The following is a 19,871-nucleotide window of genomic DNA, read 5'->3' as shown; positions in this document are numbered from 1 at the left end:
TATCACTGAGAAACGTCCTGCTTGAGTCGTCCTTGCGATGGAGGTTCGGGTTGAATTACTAGTTCTTCCAGTGTTTCATCATCGGAGTCGCGCTCGCATTGATATGGTAAAATCGTCGTCATTGTTCGTTACTGTCTTTAGTTTACAGTGTAGGAAGCCTCAGGACAGCTGACGTTGTTATGGCAATGGGCGTTTTTGTTTTTGACGCGCGTGTTGTACGTGGTAAACCAATCACAACAGACTGAGCTGTCTGGCCAATCAGAGCAGAGTAGCTTGCGGAAAGGCGGGATTTAGAGAGATTGATTCATTTGTCGAGTCGTTTGAGAATCATTGAAAATGCGGTGATGTGCAAATGTATTTGATGCATGTAAACCTGTTGTAGAAGACTCCAAAACAACATTAGGAAACTTTAAAATAGCATAATATGGGCACTTTAATATTTGTTACATTTTATCTTTGGTTCAACACAGGAAAGACAACCATACAGGTTTATTTGGGGGTTTATTTTATTTTTGAACTATTCTTTTAAATGGCAATATAAAGTAACCCTGCTTTGTTTCTGGTTACAGCTTCACATGCTGTTGTGTTGTTTCAGTAGAAAGCCAGCAGATGTTGTCTTTGGCAGTGTAGCAGCATTATGTGACAGCTGCATAAACCTTTTAGGCCTATTTTATGTGTAAACTGCTTGAATTTGTAGCTTGATCCGGCCATCAACTAGAAACGTGTATATACTGACAGTTCCTGTTGTTTGTACAGCATCAGGCATAATTTTCATTGTGTCTTCGATTTTTCTCCTGTTTTATATCCCTAAGTGGATTTTAGCAAGCCAATAACACAATTAATGTCTGCATTGTGATTTCCTGAAATGAGGTTTATAGTGCAAGTGCATAAAATTTCAACAACCATCCATTAATCAGACCTAATATGAGAGACCTGAAGGAAAGCACGTTCTCCTGCAAAACTAGTGATATCTAGATTAAATGTCTGTGCAAGAATGTTACTTGACTTGGCCAGTTGCCAGAGCGGCTGATATCAGTGTCATTAAAATGCCATCATAGTTACTTTGCTACTTCTGTACTTACTTATTGTCATCCATCATCTTGACTGTGAGTGTGGGCGTAATTTAAATCTGCAAGTAGCTGCCCCATAATTCTGCCCGCAAAGATTGTATACAGTATTTCAGGCATTTTGTCAATTAATCAAAGTTGTCCATTTACGAGCTTTACCGAAACGAGGAGGACTTGTTCTTTCTGTTATTTACTAGCTTACGGCATTGACGAACCTCTTTCATCTCTCAAATTTCATTTCCCGGTGTGTCATATTATCATACAAACTTATAGCTCTGAGCTGAAAGTTCATTCAGGGGCCTGATGATGGGCCATGCTGCTTTACTGATAACAGTATTTTTGTGGGGGGGTTGTTGTATAAACAAATATAAACAGTATATTTATCGGACGGGGGGTTATATTGATCTTTTTTTAGACTCGAAATGCTAATATCACTCCTCGTCGACGAGAATACCTGGTTTGTTGTACTTCGAGGCAGATAAAAAGCCTTCAAGGATCATTTTTCCATTTTAACAATAAGTGTTTATTCCCCGATGATATTCGTGCATCTGTAACTAATCCTGCCCAAACATTTACACTGTAATTGGAAAATCAAATGCTATCTGTAGTGTCAGCAAAGTCAATTTGAACTTTTCAGTTTGGCTTCTCATTCGTGACTGCCGCTGTTATTTCTCTGTGAGAGGCTAATCAGAAGCATCTTATTAATATGCATCAAAGAGCTGTGGCGTAATTTTTGTAATTAGGCGAGTGTTTATGCTTAGGGTTTTTTTCTCGTCTACGCTGCACAGTTCTATCTGGTGATATTCTCTCTCATTATACCGTACAAGTGCACACATGTAAATCTTGACTGCCACCTCAGGTTATAGCTGAAAAAGTTGAGCTGTGATAAGACAAGGAGACATTGTGATGGTTTGATAGTAAGGATGTTTTACTCTATCAAAGTTTTTATACCTGAATCAGTTTAACTTTACACCACACAAGGCACCAGTTTGTAGGGGTTTTCACATGTGGCTCCAAATATGTTTTGCGATTTGGTCACGCTTCACCTAAGGTGTGCGTGAGAGTGTCAGATGACACTGTTCTTCTCTGATTGCGGGGCACCAGCCAGGAATTTAATCATGACAGTACAGGCCAGAGACTCAGAAGAACAAGGAGTGTCTGTTAAAAGGGTACATTGATCCCTTTCCGATGAGGAGATTGCAGTTCTTGCATTCCTGTGCTGTGATTGGCTGCAGGCATCAGAGGGGACACACAAATGTGGCCTACCCTTCTTTCCCCCGTGGAACTCATTTGCATAAAAGCAGGGGTTCTCACACTTTTTGGGGCCAGGGGACCCTTAGAGGGCAGAACATTTTCCAAGGACCCACTCATAATTATAACAGTGATTAAGCATATGGTTGCTACAGTTTGTACTCTTGTAATAAAAAAAGCATGCCTATTGAAATTATACAACATATACAGTTTAATAAATCAAGTTAAATATGTAGGGCCATATGAAATCCGTTTTATTCTGTAATTTTTTCCCACCCGTTTTAATGGTTGAATTTAATTTTAATAATCAAGAAGCATGTCTAATCCATTAAATTTATAAAACTTTAACTACTTAAATTTTTTTTTTTTTATTGCAATAATAGGGCCCTATGAAATGTAAAAAATTTTATGCTTTCTATTTTTATGTATTATAAAAAAAAGGTGGTAATGAAATGAAGGCTAATCTTTTAAAAATGTAATCTTTTTTAAATGTAGAAATTGAAATGTAAAAATGTATTTTTTATGTGCTGCACAGCAGTTTACTGTTAAAATTAAAACATGGAAGAAAAATTGGGTTTATTTAATATATATATAACCGAACTTTTATTTTGACGGGTTGTCGTGAGGAGGACCTTTGATTGAGTGCATAGGCTATCTATGATGCATCGTGCATGTATGATATGACGATAGTTTTATCAAATGAAATGGTGAAATGCTGAAATGTTGAAAAGAGCAGGTCTGGAGATAAAGTCCATGGCTTTATGTTCTCATATATTGTGAGACGGCAGACGAAGAAGAACAAAAACACCACGAGCATCTCGTGCTTGTTTATAGACGAAACGGTTCGCGTGCTGCGTTCATTCACATAAGCCCCTTTCACACAGCGCTTTGAACCCGGCAAATTGCCAGAGCGCCTTCTGTGTGAACGCAAACTCGACCCGGGATTTAAGCCGGGATCGATGCCGGGTCGGGACCTAGTAACATTGCCGTGTTCAGTCCCGGAACGCGCGCTGTGTGAACAAAAGCCGTAACAATGCCGTGTCGTAGTGATGACGCTGAAGCCGGGCTCGTTCTCCAGCTGTGAAACGGTATGTAATGCGCAAGTTTATGATCGAATCAGAGAAACAAATGCACAGGCGTGGTTTCTCGAGAGAGAGATCGCAGCTCATAAGCAAACTTAAGACGCTGCTGAGATTACAAGTCACATCGATGTCACGTGTCTTTACGGCATTTTTACGGGTTGTGTGTGAACGCACTCTCTGATTCCGGAAAATCACTGGCAGTGTGAATGACCAAAATCAAACGAACCCGGGTCAAATCCCGGGTCACTTTATCCGTGTATTTTCCGGAATCTCTGTGTGAAAGGGGCTATAGAGACGCGCTGAACATGCAGACTTCATGAGCTTTAATATTCTATTTAATTTAATATTTCTTTTTGAGCTTTAATATTCACAGAAGTAAGTTCACAGTCCTACTGTTGATGTATTCATCCAAAATTTGCCAAACTCTGCATTATATAGCCTAAATTAAATGTTTATGACTGGATTCCACGATTCCGACCGCTAGGATAGGATCTGGTCAAGATAGGGTGACCAAATGCCCCGTCTTTAGCTCAATCTGTTTTCAGATTTTTCAGGTGCTTATATTTTTAGCACCCAAACTGAAATAATACCTGTATACTGAAAATGTATAACTAAACAATACTACTAAAATCTGAACTGAAATAACACTACTGTTCAAAGGTTTGGGGTCAGTAAGAATTATTTAAGTAGCCTAATTATGCTTTAAATTGGTCAAAAGTCTGAGTTAAACCATTTATAATTCAAATAAATGCTGTTCTTTTGACATTTCTATAAAAAAAAAAAAATGTAATCACATTTCCACAAAAATGTTAAGCAGCACAACTGCTTTTAACATTGATATTGATAATAAGAAATGTTTCTTAAGCTGAAGGATCATGTGACACTGAAGACTGGTAATAATGCTGAAAATTCAGCTTTCAACAAAAAAAAATTTATCTGACAGAGTATGACACTATGTTTACCATTGGCAACAAACACAACATATAGATCAGATAGATCATTGTAAAATTATGTGATTCATATAATAAAGTTTTAAATAATTTCTGTTAATATATTCAGCTTCCCTGTTATCCACAGATGATGAGTGTTACATACATTCATTTAGTTTTCTTATATTCAACATAAATAATACATGTTATCTCTCCACAGATTTTTTAACAATAGCTACAATACTGGGGACCGGGATCCTGGGTATGTAAAAGCTCAGCCTGCAATTCATAATATATGGCATTATGCTGAAATCTCATTGAGTCAGTAATTTTTTTGCACAGCACATAAGACAGATGTTTACTGACTTCTGATCCACTGCAGTTCAAAAAAGAAAAGAAAAAGGGACTGCTGAAGATTTTATTTTCTTTAATTAACTATTGGAATGGGAAAGGAAGGAATAAAATCCATGCATGAGACCATTAGCAGGCAAAATGAAGTTAAACATAATTTCTCAATGGGTTTTCAGCAAGACTATATTCTGTTTCGTTAATGATATACCCAGGCTTTATGGTCTGAACAGTAGCAGATATATATATTTATAAGACACCGCAATTACATGGTGCATTGAATTTAACTGTTCTGTTTTCAGTGAGATTTAATAGTTGTTAAAAAATACATTTTTCTTTTCATTTCCTCCTATCTGAGTTAAATCATTTTAAAGTGTTCTTCTAGCCATAATAAAATTACCACCATCAAATAATTCAGTCTAGAGATAATATCTGATATGAGTGGCTGAATATGTTTGCGTTAATATAAGGCCTTGCAGATAAATTCAGAATACAGCAGATTCTGCCATGACAAACTATTCAGATAATGTGCTTTTTGCAGGACTGCCGGTAACGATTGCTCGGGCGGGTCTGGTGCCTTTCCTGATCTCCTTTCTTACAGGCTTTCTAGTGCAGGTAAGAAGTTTGTTCTTTTCCCCTTATTGTATTTGTTTATTCTGACATTGTTTGGCAGTTTTGCAGTTTTGCATTCTTGGCTTAATTTCACACTGGTTTAACATTTCAAAAGAGACATGGTTTCATGTCTCAAAACAGCTCTGTTTCTTCTGGAAAATATCAGATGGCTCCTTTTTCTATTCCTGTTTTCATCTTCCTCTTTTATTGAACCATTTTCTGACATTTGAGTTGATTTTGACTTCAAAGTATAGTTCTTAAGCAGATATTTCATTTTGATAATAACATGACATTGTGACTGACATTTGTCTTGTTTGACATTTAAGAGAGACTTATTGTAAAATATGTCTGAATTAAAACGCTTGCTGCTTTGAAAAACTTCCTTATGCTGCTGTCTTTGATTCTTTTCAAAATACAGTTTCTCTTTTAGAACTTTTGTGCTCTTTCAACACAAATAGTTTGGTGGCAGGTTAATTGTAGAAACAAAATATGTATTGACTCCAAACCAATTCACTCTGACTCCAAACCAATGGGCACTGAACTCCACAGAATGTTCAGCAGATTTGGAATGACAACTATTCATAAAGACCTACACATACATTTAAATGAACCAGTCAGCCTTTAAGAGCACACTGGCTTTAGCCCCTTTCACACAGAGATTCCGGAAAATACACGGATAAAGTGTATAAAACCCATAAAAATCCCGTAAAGACACGTGACATCGATGTGACTTGTAATGTCTCAGCAGCGTCTTAAGTTTGCTTATGAGCTGTGATTTCTCTCTCGAGAAACCACGCTTGTGCATTTTTTTCTCTGATTCGATCATAAACTTGCACATTACGTACCGTTTCACAGCTGGCGAACAATCCCGGCTTCAGCGTCATCACTACGACACAGCATTATTACGGCTTTTGTTCACACAGCGCGCGTTCCGGGACTGAACATGGCAATGATACTAGGTCCCCAACCCAGCATCGATCCGGGGTCGTGTTTGTGTTCACACAGAAGGCGTTCTGGCAATTCATCACGCTGTGTGAAAGGGGCTGAAATATTTTTATTTTTATTTTTTTTATTAATGGCTTCAAAACTTACAGACATTTTTCGAACTCATTTGTTTTCCAAATTTTCTCTCAAATTAGATAACATTGTGTCTGCAATGAGTGATTCACAATAAATGTTGATTTTTATTTCTCTTTTAGGCACTGCTTATATACCTGTTTGTAGATTTGCTGCAGCAATGCCGTTTAGCCCAACTTGATGCACTGAAGGTAAAAATGATAGTCAGTCTTTATAAATGTACACTACTGTTCAAAGGTTTGAAAACTGTAAGATTTTCTTTTTCTTTTAAACAAATTCATATTTTTATTCAACAGGGATGCATTAAATTGATCAAATGTGACAGTAAAGATATTTATAGTGTTTCTATTACAAATAAATGCTGTTCTTTTTAACTTTCTGTTTATCAAAGAATCCTGAAAAAATGTATCATGGTTTCCACAAAGATATTAATAATAATAAAAAAATAAAAAATCAACACTGATAATAAGAAATGTTTCTTGAGTAGCAAATCAGCATATTAGAATGATTTCTGAAGGATCATGTGACACTGAAGACTGGAGTAATGACTGCTGAAGTGTCAGCTTTGCCTTCACAGAAATAAATTAAATTAAAAAAAGATAAGTTATTTTATATTTTAACAATGTTTTAAAATATTAATGGTTTTTAAACATGTTTTATTTTTAAACATGTAATTGGTAGTGTATATGGATTAGTAGCTTTGTAAATACATGATAAATCTAATTGCAATCACAAGTTAGGCAAATGCATAATGGCTAGGTTACTAATAGAATAATAATGTCAAATCAGTTGAATGTGTTGATGACGATAATAAGGTACTCTGGTGATCTGTGCTAGACTGCAGAGACGGAGAGGATCTTAATGGAGGAAGTCTGTTCTGAAGAACCTCCAACACTTAATGCAGGAGAGGAAGAGGATGGGGAGGAAGTGGAAGAGGCAGGTATGTCAGATAAAAATATATATTATAATAGTATAGATGTAGTTCCATGCACTGTTGATGCTATATAAATATTAAGAGTGGTGCTGTGGGTGAGCTGTGCACTGCTTTGCGACAAAGCCTCACATTGAAATGATCATAATCCTAATCAGCATGCACGCAATCTACTGAATCAAATGGATAAAACACATGGATAAGGCCATGTGTTTTTCATGAAGCATAGCTTAGTGATGGCTTGGAATGAAGCATCCAACCCTAAGAAGGTTTTTATAATGACTGTTCCCTAAATTATTTTAATTTTTTTAGGTAACACTTTATTTCGATTGTCAACTTTAGACATTGTACTAACTGCTGTATTAGTAACTTTACAACTACATCTCAAATACCCATCATTAGAGTATTAGTAGACTGTCTGCTTAATGTCTGCTAACACTGTATTTTGATGGTCCTCCAACAGACATTCTATTGACTATAAGTAACTTTGCAACTAACCTAACATCTAACCCTAACGTAACAGTCTACTACAGTCCACTATTACAGTCCACGGGGCATACCCCCGGACCCCACCTAGGGAGAGCCCCCCACATAATAAATCACAATTTAACCCCCGTATATATATATATATATATATATATGGGTGGATGACATGACATGCAATTCTACCTGTCCATGATGTCTATACTAATACTATAGTAATAAAAATGGGTATTTGTTAAAAAATATATACCTTTATGTTGTTCCTCTGACAAGATATTATTACTGCATATCATAGCTGTAGTTGGTGTATAAAGACCTCTACTTCAAATTTTATGTGTGACCTTACTAATATGACAATATATCTCAGTAAAGTATAAATATTTGATAGATTTACAGTTTAGCCTAAGTAACAGAATTAGGCATTTTTAATGGACACAAAGTGTTGATGTCTGTGCATGATTTTAAAGCAAGTTCTGGCCAAATACATTTTGTCCGTGAAATGGGCGTCATATGGTGTGACACTGCAATCTATATTTTGAACTGGGAATAATTCGGACATCATTATGATGAAGAGGTCCACACTCAACCAGAAAGTTTGCCTCTGGAGTGGTTTGGAAAGTCAAGAGGTGAGTTCTGACTTTTGAATTAAAAAGCTCTGTATCTGATATGCTCTCTAGTGGTAAATGTTTTGTCTTATGGTGTGACATTATTTACACACAATTATTTTTAATTTTTTTATTATTAATTCTTAGAAATCATCCCTGCCATGTGGCAATTTACGAGCTAAGTATAAGCTAGATGTTTTTAGTTAACCAAGAGATGAGCTTAACTGAACAAAACGTCATATGGTGTGACACTGTATCATATTGTGTGACCGTTTTTCCAAGTCACACTATACGATATATTTGTCATAAAATATTACATATTATATCTTTTTTAGCATAAATCTAGCTTACACATTTACCAAAATTATTATACGCCTGTTTAACCGAAGCTAATTTGGGTGGGTTTTTCATTGTCACTTTTCTGTCTTTTACGGCCCTGACGAGAACGTTGGTCTCCTCGGCTGTGAACCGCTCCTGGTGTGCGCCTGGCAAATCCGGCGTTATAATAGCATCCCGCCATGGAACAATGTTGTTTTTTCTGTTCCGGTGGATTCTGAGAGTTTTGCTTCCTTTTTTAGTTTTGATAATAAACGTACTGCTGCATCTAAATCTAGCTCTTTATTTCACATTGCTTCAACCTCACTGGCTATGTTTACATACACACTTTTTGTTTCAATTGGAATTAATTCATTTATGGATCCGACCGTAGTGTTTACAATGCTAAAAAAGTGATAATGTGTGCATTTATATGTAACAAGCTTCTAACCAGAATTTATTTTTTTAAACAGTCATTTATGACATTATTTAACTGCAGCTGGTTCTTTGCATCATATATCATACGCCATTTCTATTTCATTGCATATACGCAATCCTTTGCAGTTTCAGTTTTCAATTCGATCAAGTGTTTAGTCCTCTCGATCAGATTAGAAAAGGAATAAACCATTCCTTCCAATCCGATTGAAATTTCATTCGGATCGAGCTAACGGGTTCACATGAAGGCTTTTCAGTCTGTTTGAGCCATCAAACCGATTACTAACGGATTATTTGGTTGCATGTAAACATAGCCACTGTGACAGAAGAACGGACTGATAACACTGATTTAGCGTTTGCTTGGGCCATGAGCGACTGAATTGAGCATATAAACATAGAGCGGAATATTGAGCCGTGTCACCGCTCTGCTTCGCTCACATGCTCTGATCCTCATGTTCTCCATCAGTAATCATCAGAGGGGGTTGACTGCCCAACCTCTTCTGAGGTCAAAAAACTTTACTGAGGGGTTACTCCCTACACGGTAGCCCTTATCGGCTGATGGTTGCCCATTCCTACAGTTCTAGCAAACAACAGAGAGTGGGTCACTAACTGCGACTAAGTCCACCATTATGCTCTGTCCCGATTCACGAAGAGTTTTAACTTAGCCCCCACTATGTCCACACTATCACCTCCAGGTATAGACCGAAGGTGCGATAAAATTTCCATATAAGGAAACAGATTGATGCAGCCTCCAATAAGGAGGGGGCATCAAATAACTGCTCATTCCCTTTACATTTAATAATTCCATTTAAGCAATAGTAGCAATTAAACTGAAAATAGGACAACAATATGCAAGTGCTGTGACCCTTCCCGGTTTAGTCTAATGCAGTACACGCAAATTATTATAATTTTTTTATAGAAATGGAATAGAATAGAAAAGAAAGTGTTAGTATTAATAGTATGATCCATATCAAGTGTTGCCGTAAAAGATACGTCTTCAGCAGTTTTTTTAAAAGGGCTACGGACTCAGCAGCTCAGGTTGAGTTTGGCAGGTCATTCCACCAGCTGGGAATAGTCCAGGTGAATGTCCGTGAAAGTGATTTTTTTGCCTCTTTGAGATGGCACCACGAGGCACCATTCACTTGCAGAATGCAAGCTTCTGGATGGCACGTAAGTCTGGAGTAATGAGTTTAGGTAAAAGGGAGCAGAGCCAGTGGTTGTTCTGTAGGCAAGCATCAGTGCCTTGAATTTGATGCGAGTGGCAATTGGCAGCCAGTGCATTTTGTGAGGAGAGGTGTGACGTGTGCTCTCTTCGGCTTGTTAAAGACCACTCTAGTTGCAGCATTCTGGATCAGTTGCAGAGGTTTGACCGTGCATGCTGGAAGGCCTGCCAAGAGAGCATTACAATAGATCAGTCTGGATAGAACAAGAGCTTGGACAAGGAGTTGTGTAGCATGTTCCGATAGGAAGGGCCTGATCCTCCTAATGTTGTATAAGGCAAATCTGCAGGACCTGGCAGTTCTAGCAATGTGGTCTGTGAAGTTTAATTCATCATCAATCACAACTCCAAAGTTCCTGGCTGACCCTGATGGAGTTATGGATGATGAACCTAGCTGAATGGAGAAGTTGTGGTGTAGTGTTGGGTTGGCCGGGACCACAAGCAGCTCTGTCTTCTCAAGGTTTAGTTGAAGGTGGTGGTCCTTCATCCAGCAAGAAATGTCTGTCACGCAGGCAGGCAGAGATGTGAGCAGCTACTGCCAGATCCTTTGGTTGGAATGAGAGGTAGAGTTGTGTGTCGTCAGCATAACAGTGATAGGAAAAAAAATGTCTTCTGAATGACAGATTCCAGTGATGACATGTAGATGGAGAAGAGAAGTGGTCCAAGCACTGAGCCCTGAGGCACCCCCGTAGGTAGATGTTGCGACTTAGACACCTCACCCCTCCACGACACCCTAAATGACCTACCTGAGAGGTAAAACTTGAACCATTGGAGTGCGGTTCCTGAGATGCCCTTCGTCTTTAGGATTGACAGGAGTATCTTGTGGTTAAACGTAGCAGACAGATCCAGCAGGATGAGAACTGTGGATTTGGAAGCTGCTCTTGCCAGCCACAGAGCTTCAATAACCGAGAGTAGGGCATTCTCAGTTGAGTGCCCGCTTTTGAAACCATGCTGGTTGTTGTCCAGGAGGTTGTTCTGTGAAAGAAAGGCAGAGTTTTGGTTGAAAGCTACTCGTTCAAGTGTTTTTGCAACGAATGGAAGGAGAGATACCGGTCTGTAATTTTCCAGATGTGCTGGATTTAGAGTTGGGTTCTTAAGCAGTGGGGTTACCCGAGCCTGCTTAAATGCTGTGGAAAAGGTACCATTGTGAAGAGAGGTGTTGATAATGTGAGTAAGTGTGGCTACAACTGAGGAAGTAATGGTTTTATAAATACAGGCATTATAAATCTCTGGCATGGTGTGATACACTTTCTAATGGGGCAGTCATGGCCTAGTGGTTAGGGAGTTGAACTGGTAACCCAAAGGTTGCTGGTTCGATTCCAGAGCCGGTGGGAAATGACTGAGGTGCCCTTGAGCAAGGCATCTAACCCCTAATCGCTCCCCGGGCGCCACACAAAGGCTGCCCGCTGCTCTGGGTGTGTGTATCCACGTTTGCAGTGTATGTGTGTGTTAACTACTCACTACTCTGCTCCTAATGTGTGTGCATTAACTTGGATGGGTTAAATGCAGAGGTCAAATTCCAAGTATGGGTTACCATACTTGGCCGTCACGTGTCACTTTCACTTTCACTTTCACTTTTCACTTTTCACTTTCACTTTCACTTTCACTTTCACTTTCACTTTCACTAAATGGCCTAGACATGCTTTCTTTCTCCTTACCACACACAAACCAAAAAGCACATGCACAGACAGAAAAATGGTTTCCTGAAAAAAAAGAAGCTGATGACGTCTTCATTAGGCACTCTTTTATACCCTACCGGTGTGCTCATGACATCACCTGACTGCGGTAGCCAATCAAGATTGGCGTGTAACACGCGCTTCAGACACTGGCTCATACGGAGCGTTCTCATATAGTGTCAACTCCATGACGCAGTGTTGGGTTCCACTTCGAAAGGGAACTCTTTTTGTTTCATTGTGTTTAAAAAAAAAAAGTAAATAGGCCCCATCATACACCCGGCGCAATGCGGCGCCAGGCGCAACGCAGTTATCATTTTCAGTTCCTGCACCATGTTGTTTAAATAGCAAATGCATTGCGCGAATGCATTACAGAGAACGTTTTCAGACCAGCACGCCCATGGGCGCGCAAATGGGTGTGTTCAGGCGCATTGTCAGACGCCAGGTGCGCCGACAATTTTTCCCATCGTTAAACTAGCAAAAGTGGATTAAGACGCCCTAAGTGCACTTGCGCCGTGCGCCTTTGACCACGCACTTAGATCGTTAAAATAGGGCCCAATGTCTTGACTGAATCAGTAACAATCAGCTAACTGATCGTTTTGAGTAGAGGACTAATCCTTTCTTGACATCAGAAGTAAATGTGACAAAAATTAGCAACAGTGTAAATTAAACTTGTGAGCAGTCAAACAAGGCAACTATAATTGTGGGAAAATTAGACAATCACAGAACCATGGTTGCTCAATATTAAGTAAATCTAATATTGTTTTATTGGCTGCATGATTAGATTTTTACAACTGTTTACTTGGTCTAATAATATTTTGATAGCCTCAAAGTTTTTAATAAAAACTTTATTCAATCTCCACTTGTATTACTTTGCCATTGTTTTTTAGAGACCAAGGCTTAGTGGAAAATGTGGCGCTGGCACTAATTTAAAGTAAACATATTTGTATTTGTGTTGTATTTGCCTTCAATCTTGCTGTTTTCCCCGCTGTTTAACTGGTTAGGCAGGAGGTGGTGGGCCACGTAAAACAGTAGGAAGTATAGCAGGAAACAGATGGCAGCTGTATTGTTTCTTTGCTAAAAGGACTACAGGGACTGTTAATGGAGCCAGATCGAAGAGAAACACTGAAATGCATCGGTATTAGCGCTAACTAATCAGGGCTCTTCTTGGCCCACGCAACAGAGACATTAAGTATTTTTGACATGAGATGGAGGAAATAGACAGCTAATGAAGATGAATGAGGCAAAGAGTGGGGGACGTCCTGTCAGAAGGGATGATGGGCGAGAAAAGAGGCCTTCCTGTGAACGTCAGTGGGAATCACAGCCATCTGACACAGACACACAATTGAAGGCTCATCTCCAAGTGACTTTCCCACATGTTACTGATGTAAAAAGCTGACAAACGTACTGTAAATATCTAACCATAACTTGGTTAAAAAAAAAAATTGTAACGTGAGACATCAGAAAGAGGAAACAAGATACCTTCAGATCAACTTTAAATGGGTAGCTGATTGATATGAACATATAAAGGAATAATGTATGTAATTTAGGTTCTGTTTCACCTTTTTAAACCACCTTTTTTGCATTCACTACTAAATTTTAAATATAGTTATGCAGTGACAGGTCAATTTCTTAAAGTACAAATATTCCATGTGTGTAATTAATATGAAGTCATAAACACTGCATTCATAATAAATAGGGTGACCCTGATTAGCCCTCATACTAAATGGTTTTATTTTTAAATAAAATTAAAATATACAAAGCATGACCATTCTTGTCTCACAAATATTGAAATGATTTAAAATGATTTATTTTATTTACCTCTTAACCACCCATAATGTAATTTTTCATTAATTTTGTTTTCTGTGATACCACACACCTCATGTCAGCTATTAGCTTTCATCATTCAGTCTTTAAATGATGCTGGAAAACACAGCATCAACATGCTTATATATCAATATGAAGTATTTATGTCCACCTCAATGAATTGCTCTGACAGTTTGATAGCATATGGCCTCATTCTCTGAATGGCAGTTCATATTTAAAGGTGCATTGTGTAATATTTAGGAGGATCTGTTGACAGAAATGCAATATCATATACATAACCATGTTTTCAATGGTGTATAAAGACCTTACATAATGAACCGTTATGTTTTTATTGCCTTAGAATAAGCCATTTTTATGTACATACACCACGGGTCCCCTTACATTGAAATAGCCATTTTGCGCCGAGATGTTTCTAGAGTAGCCCTGAATGGACAAACGCGTTTCGTCACGATGGTGTTCTCCATGCAAAGAAGCTAGCTAAAGTCAGCGAATAAAACACTGACACAATGATGAACAAGTAACAATAATATTCGCAAAAACATATCGTTTTACTGAAAAATTAAGTAAACATAATTTCTTAATTTATCTTTGAAAAGAAACCTCAATGTAACTGGCTACTCTATGCTGTCTCAGACGACGACAACTTTTCCTGTCGGCCACCGTAACTTCTGTTGGTTGTGATTCGCAACCTCACCACTAGATGCCGCTAAAAATTACAAAAATTAAAGAAGATATTTTGAAAAATGTCTGTAACCAAACAGTTGATGGACCCCATTGACTTCCATAGTGGTTTTTTTTTTTCCTACTATGGAAGTCAATGGGGTCCATCAACTGTTTGGTTACCGACATTTTTCAAAATATCTTCTTTTGTGTTCAACAGAAAAAAGAAATTCATACAGGTTTGAAACAACTTGAGGGTGAGTAAATGATGACAGAATAAAAATTTTTGGGTGAACTATCCCTTTAAGTATAACTATGTGCGGACAAGCACAGAATAAATTAAGCCATTCTTACATAAATTGTTGCATTACAAATAAATATGTTCACTTGTGTTTTTATAAATGTGACCCATGGTCTGTAAAGTTGAAACACACAAGCATTGGAATTGTTTAAAACTGGAGTATGTATTTTTTAATTTTTTATGTTATATAGAGATAATGGCTTTACTGTACACCCCTAGTTCATTTGCAAACCTACCCAAGACATCACTGTATTCTCTGTGGGAAAAGTTAAACTTTTCCTATTGCATAGGTTCCTTTCCATATTTTTGCACTCTGTTAACTCATATATAATTGCTTTGTCTGTGATATCCCCCAAACATCCGCTTGCATAGAGGTGATGAAAGTTCCCATTAGACTTGTTGTGGTTTTCTTTGAAGAGAAGCAGACCTCGATTATAGTGTTTCATTTGTTTGTGCTGAACTGCCTTCAAATCAGCAGTTAAGTTTGAAACACAGTAACTGGAGGAATATCATTCAAAATGGATTGGTTGCTCTGAATATTTTTTTTCCCACTATGCTTAAGGAATGACTTCAAATGTAAGGCAGTCAGCATTCCATCAAGAAAATCTTTTGGGAAAACAAAGCATTTTATGATTTTACACAAGACTACTTGACACTTAGAACACACAGACAACCATTTTGTTGTGCACTTTATTCAAAATGCAGACAGCTAAATCAACAGAAACGCTGTTTGCTTCTTGATTACACACTATACACCTGAACCTAGCAGTTGAGGACTGGTGGGTCACAGGTCTGTTTATTAGGGGAAAAATATGCTAAATGCAAATAATAAAACACAACTGACCATGTACAGTAACTGTGCATACAGTAGTTATTGTAACATAATGTTGCAGCAAAGGAGAGTAGTGAGACGGAATCTGATCGCAGCAGTTACTTTTATTTACACTTTAATCAAAATAACTAACAGGAGAACATAGAATAGTAATCCAACATAACACTGATAAGAAACAGACAAAAACCAACTGAAAATGAGGGTGTTGGAAACTTTTCCTTCATCAAAGCAGAGACCAGGAGACGTTGGGATATCTTTCAAGCAGAAGTTACTCTTTATTGAGAACTCGCTGTGTGTTGCTGTAGTCATCAAGCCTAACTAGGGCAGTAGACATTGTAGTTTATATACATTTCAAGGGGGAGGGATTTACATTGAGGTGTATACACTCTGAACAAAGCATGTAAATTAAGTACATGAGTCAGCTCGTTTCCTGATCTCATCAGCATAACAGTGTCATTCAAATGCATAGATGTTAATCCAATCAGCCTGACAGTGTCACCCATACCTTCACATTATCATAGCTTAACTTGGGACAATGACACTGTTCAGGAGGTGCATACAGACAAAAGGTTAATGTCAGACACCTGGGTTGCTTGACTTAATCTTCTTTGAATCTAATCATCTATACCTCAGTGTAAAACACAAGGTACAGAGCTTTCTCAGTTTATATACTATTGTATTGGAACCTAATTTAAACATTTAATAAATTTGTAATACAACAAGGGCTATTTATACAAAGGTTAAGGGAAGGGAGAAAACAAGGAGCAGGTGGAATAAATAAATTAAGCAATGTGTAGCCATAACAACAAATGAGAACATTGTAGAAACCATGGCAACTAATGAACAGGAACAAAGGATACAAGAACTAATGGGTAAAACAGAAACTTCATGTAACAGATGTCAAAATTCAGCTATCCAATTAGTGTTAATTTCATTAACGAAGTTCATGATGAAAAATGTTCGCCGACAAGCTTTTTTTCCACATGACTAAGACAAGATGATGATGATGAGATGACAATAAGGTCATAAAACGATAACTGTGACCAGTGCTCAAAGTGGGCCGGTATGGCCCGGAACGCAGTACCGCCACTTCTGTATTTTAATCTGTAGCGTACCCTCACTTTTTCTTGCGTTGTGACAAATTTTAACTGCCAAATTATTATCCCCTTTGTTGAGGCCGCTACCTGGTTACCTAATCCTAACCCCACCCCAAAAGTGTGATAAGATTTGCTTAAACTGTTCCTATCACGCTGCTGGTGATAAAATGTGCAACCCATTTGAACTATATTGAGAATTTACTATACAACGCTATAGAGAAAGTCAAACATGATCTAAAACAGCCACATAAACTAAAAATATTGTTGAAAAGATGGGAAAACATCATCCTGCACCAACATAAATTAGAATGCTTTTTTTTTTTTAAATACATGACAACCTTTTACTATTTTATCTCATTCTATTGTTTTTATTATGGTAAATTTGGACTAATTTTTTTAAAGAATTTATAATAGATTTAGCAGAATTTTGAATTTTTTTGTAGAATTTAGAAAGTTTTTCTATAACAAATTATATACCGTAAAACTTTAAATAATAGCCTGGGCTTTTATTTTCCCAAATCGCCGAACTGCTCCGACTTGTATTTGAGACAGGCATCTATATGAGACAGGCCTTTAATTTAGTGTTGAGATGAGCATGACAGTAGGAGGTTACCTAATCTGTGTTTGTGTTTAACAGATCAGTTAATGTAAGAATTAGCCTACTATATTTCTGTATGTCTAAAAGGGGTCGCACACCAGACGAGAAGCACAGCGCCACGTCTTTAAATTTCGAACACATTATTCTCTATGAGTGTACATTGTCTCAAATTGTCGTTAATGTACATACTGACTTAACCCTGTGCTGCAATATACATTCAGTTTTACATTCATTAACAGAAATCAGCTGCTTGAATGAAAATTCAGTTAACGGTCGCTCTGAGGTAAAGTGAATTCAATTGCATTTAATTGTACAGTACAATCATAACATAGTACAGACATGATCTTAATTCCATAATATCCTTAAACATAACTATATTGCTGGCCATAAACTGACAAAGTGTGCTTCCCGTGTGCGATACCTCGAGTTGTCATAGACGCGCCGCGGCGCTGCGCTTCTCGTACAGTGTGCGACCCCCTTTAGATTATTGGCAGCATAAAAAAACGAAACGATGTGACAGCCATGGGCTGAACAATACAAGTTACAGGTAATATCCATCAAGCCTCTGAACTAGTTGCCAGAAACACATCAACAAGAAAGAATGAAGGCTAGTACTGTAAAACAACTGCAATCATGTGATACAAAAGGACCCTACTAATCACTATCATTATCACCGCAATCCTCAACTACAAGTTCATTGGCGAATTCCTCCTCCTCGTCGCTCTCCTCCACTTCTCTCTCTCCGGCGTCTGCTAACTCTGCCTGCCTTGCTTGCGCTAACAGCTCCCGCCAAGATGCGCAGGGCTCTCTTGCGTGCGCAATCTGCTCCATGGAACTGGCTTAAACAGACGATCTGACGGGTTTAGAAGATTAAATACAACCTGAAACTAAAAAACAGACCGGGCCTCTATTTGAGACCGGCCTTTATTTATCCAAACCTGTAGCCACACCAGGCGTGTAAAAGAGACAGGCGTCTATTTGGGACTCGGCTATTATTTGAAGTTTTACGGTAGATGAAAAAGAAAGAAAAAGTTGACATTGCCCTAAGCATGGTGGAGCTATCAATGGCCTTACCTGCAATTATATCCTATTGTAACAAATTATTAAACAATTATAAGAACTATGTTACTTTTTCATAAGGCCAAGTACAAGTTAGAATCAAGAGCTTTAAAGTATGGACCTTATTGAATTGTGTTCTGCTAATAATGACAGATATTAGGAAAAACAAAACCTGGCTTTCAGATATTCCAAGAGATGACAGGAAATGAAAATTTTCAGTATTTTAAGTGAAGAAAGATTGAATTCACATGGCACTTTGTAAACAAGTAATGATTAGGCTACTATTAATTTATAACAGTTGTGTTATCAACCAATTTTGCATGTGTATATGATACCACAAAATACCATTTTGCACAAATAAATAAGCAAACAAACAAATAAATAAACCTCACAAAGGAGCATGCCCTGGTACCCTACTCCCCCAGTGGTTTCCAGATGTCAAGAGTTTAAATCCCCCAATCAGAGCTTTTCCGTTTAAAATAAGGATACATTTTCTTCCTGGTGTTCTTAACATCTTTACAATCTAGCAACCATGCACACATGCTGACTCTACACTGCTATGATCTGAAAACACCAAACACACTGACAAACAAGTAAGCTGGATATTCTGCTTCAATGAAAGTCTCATTTAGCTGGTCTGTGTTTCTTCACAAGCTGTTTGCTGCGACTAAATCTGCGATCAAACCTTCTCAGTGATGAACTGTAATAAATCCAAACATTAATCTCGACTATATTGTTTGCGATTGTGGTTGCGTAATAAATGCACTTACTCGTAGAACTTACTCTGTGTAACACACATGTTCTGTTTAGTTAGTTCCTGTTGTGTATATATGATTTCTCGTTAGTTTCTATGCAGGGGTGGGTCTACCAGGCCAACTGCCACCCTAAGCAAAAGCCCATCTGCCACATCTGCTATTAAAAAATAGCTGTCAAAATTAGCACTACATCCAATCAAACAGTGCAGTACTGTGACAGAAATATTGGAATGATTTTTTTTTTTTTTGCTAACACTTTTTGATGGCCCCCCAACAGACATTCTACTGACTATAAGTAACTTTGCAACATGTCAACTTATTCTACTAACCCTAACATCTAACCCTAACCTTACAGTCTACTAAAACTCTAATGACTGGTAGTTGAGATGCAGTTGCAAAGTTATTCATAGTTAGTAGAATATCTGAAGTGGGTCATCGAAATAGTCACCTTTTTTAGTTAGTTTTCTAATAAGGCATACACTTCAACAAATGTGAATTCCAAAAAGAGAAACAAAAGTACAGCACATTTGGTGTTGCATTGTCAGATTCTGAGGTCTGGTAAAGGTTTTTAGAGAGAGAGTCGCTCATTTCCTTGCAAATCTACCTTAGGCCCACACTGAGGCCAGCAGTATATTCTTTTACCACACGATCAAGGTGCCTTTCATGGCCATCTATGCTATTATACTCATAAAATGCTTGAAATTAATAACCTATC

General features: G+C 37.8%; 1 protein-coding gene across 2 annotated transcripts in view; it reads left to right on the top strand.

Annotated features, from left to right (window-relative positions):
* Positions 1–19,871, top strand: part of LOC309488176 (uncharacterized protein) — a 146,435-nt gene that overhangs the window by 9,336 nt on the left and 117,228 nt on the right. For both annotated transcript variants that reach the window (XM_082156257.1, XM_082156256.1), the window contains exons 2-5: positions 4,550–4,591; positions 5,219–5,292; positions 6,489–6,557; positions 7,204–7,306. In XM_082156257.1, coding sequence (XP_082012383.1) covers positions 4,550–4,591; positions 5,219–5,292; positions 6,489–6,557; positions 7,204–7,306 — 288 coding nt within the window. The remainder of the gene's footprint in view (positions 1–4,549; positions 4,592–5,218; positions 5,293–6,488; positions 6,558–7,203; positions 7,307–19,871) is intronic.

This window comes from Leuciscus leuciscus (genome assembly GCF_965113295.1).
Source record: "Leuciscus leuciscus genome assembly, chromosome: 23".
Lineage (NCBI taxonomy): Eukaryota > Metazoa > Chordata > Actinopteri > Cypriniformes > Leuciscidae > Leuciscus > Leuciscus leuciscus.
Note: the sequence above shows the minus strand (reverse complement) of the source record. Positions and strands in the feature narration are given on the sequence as shown.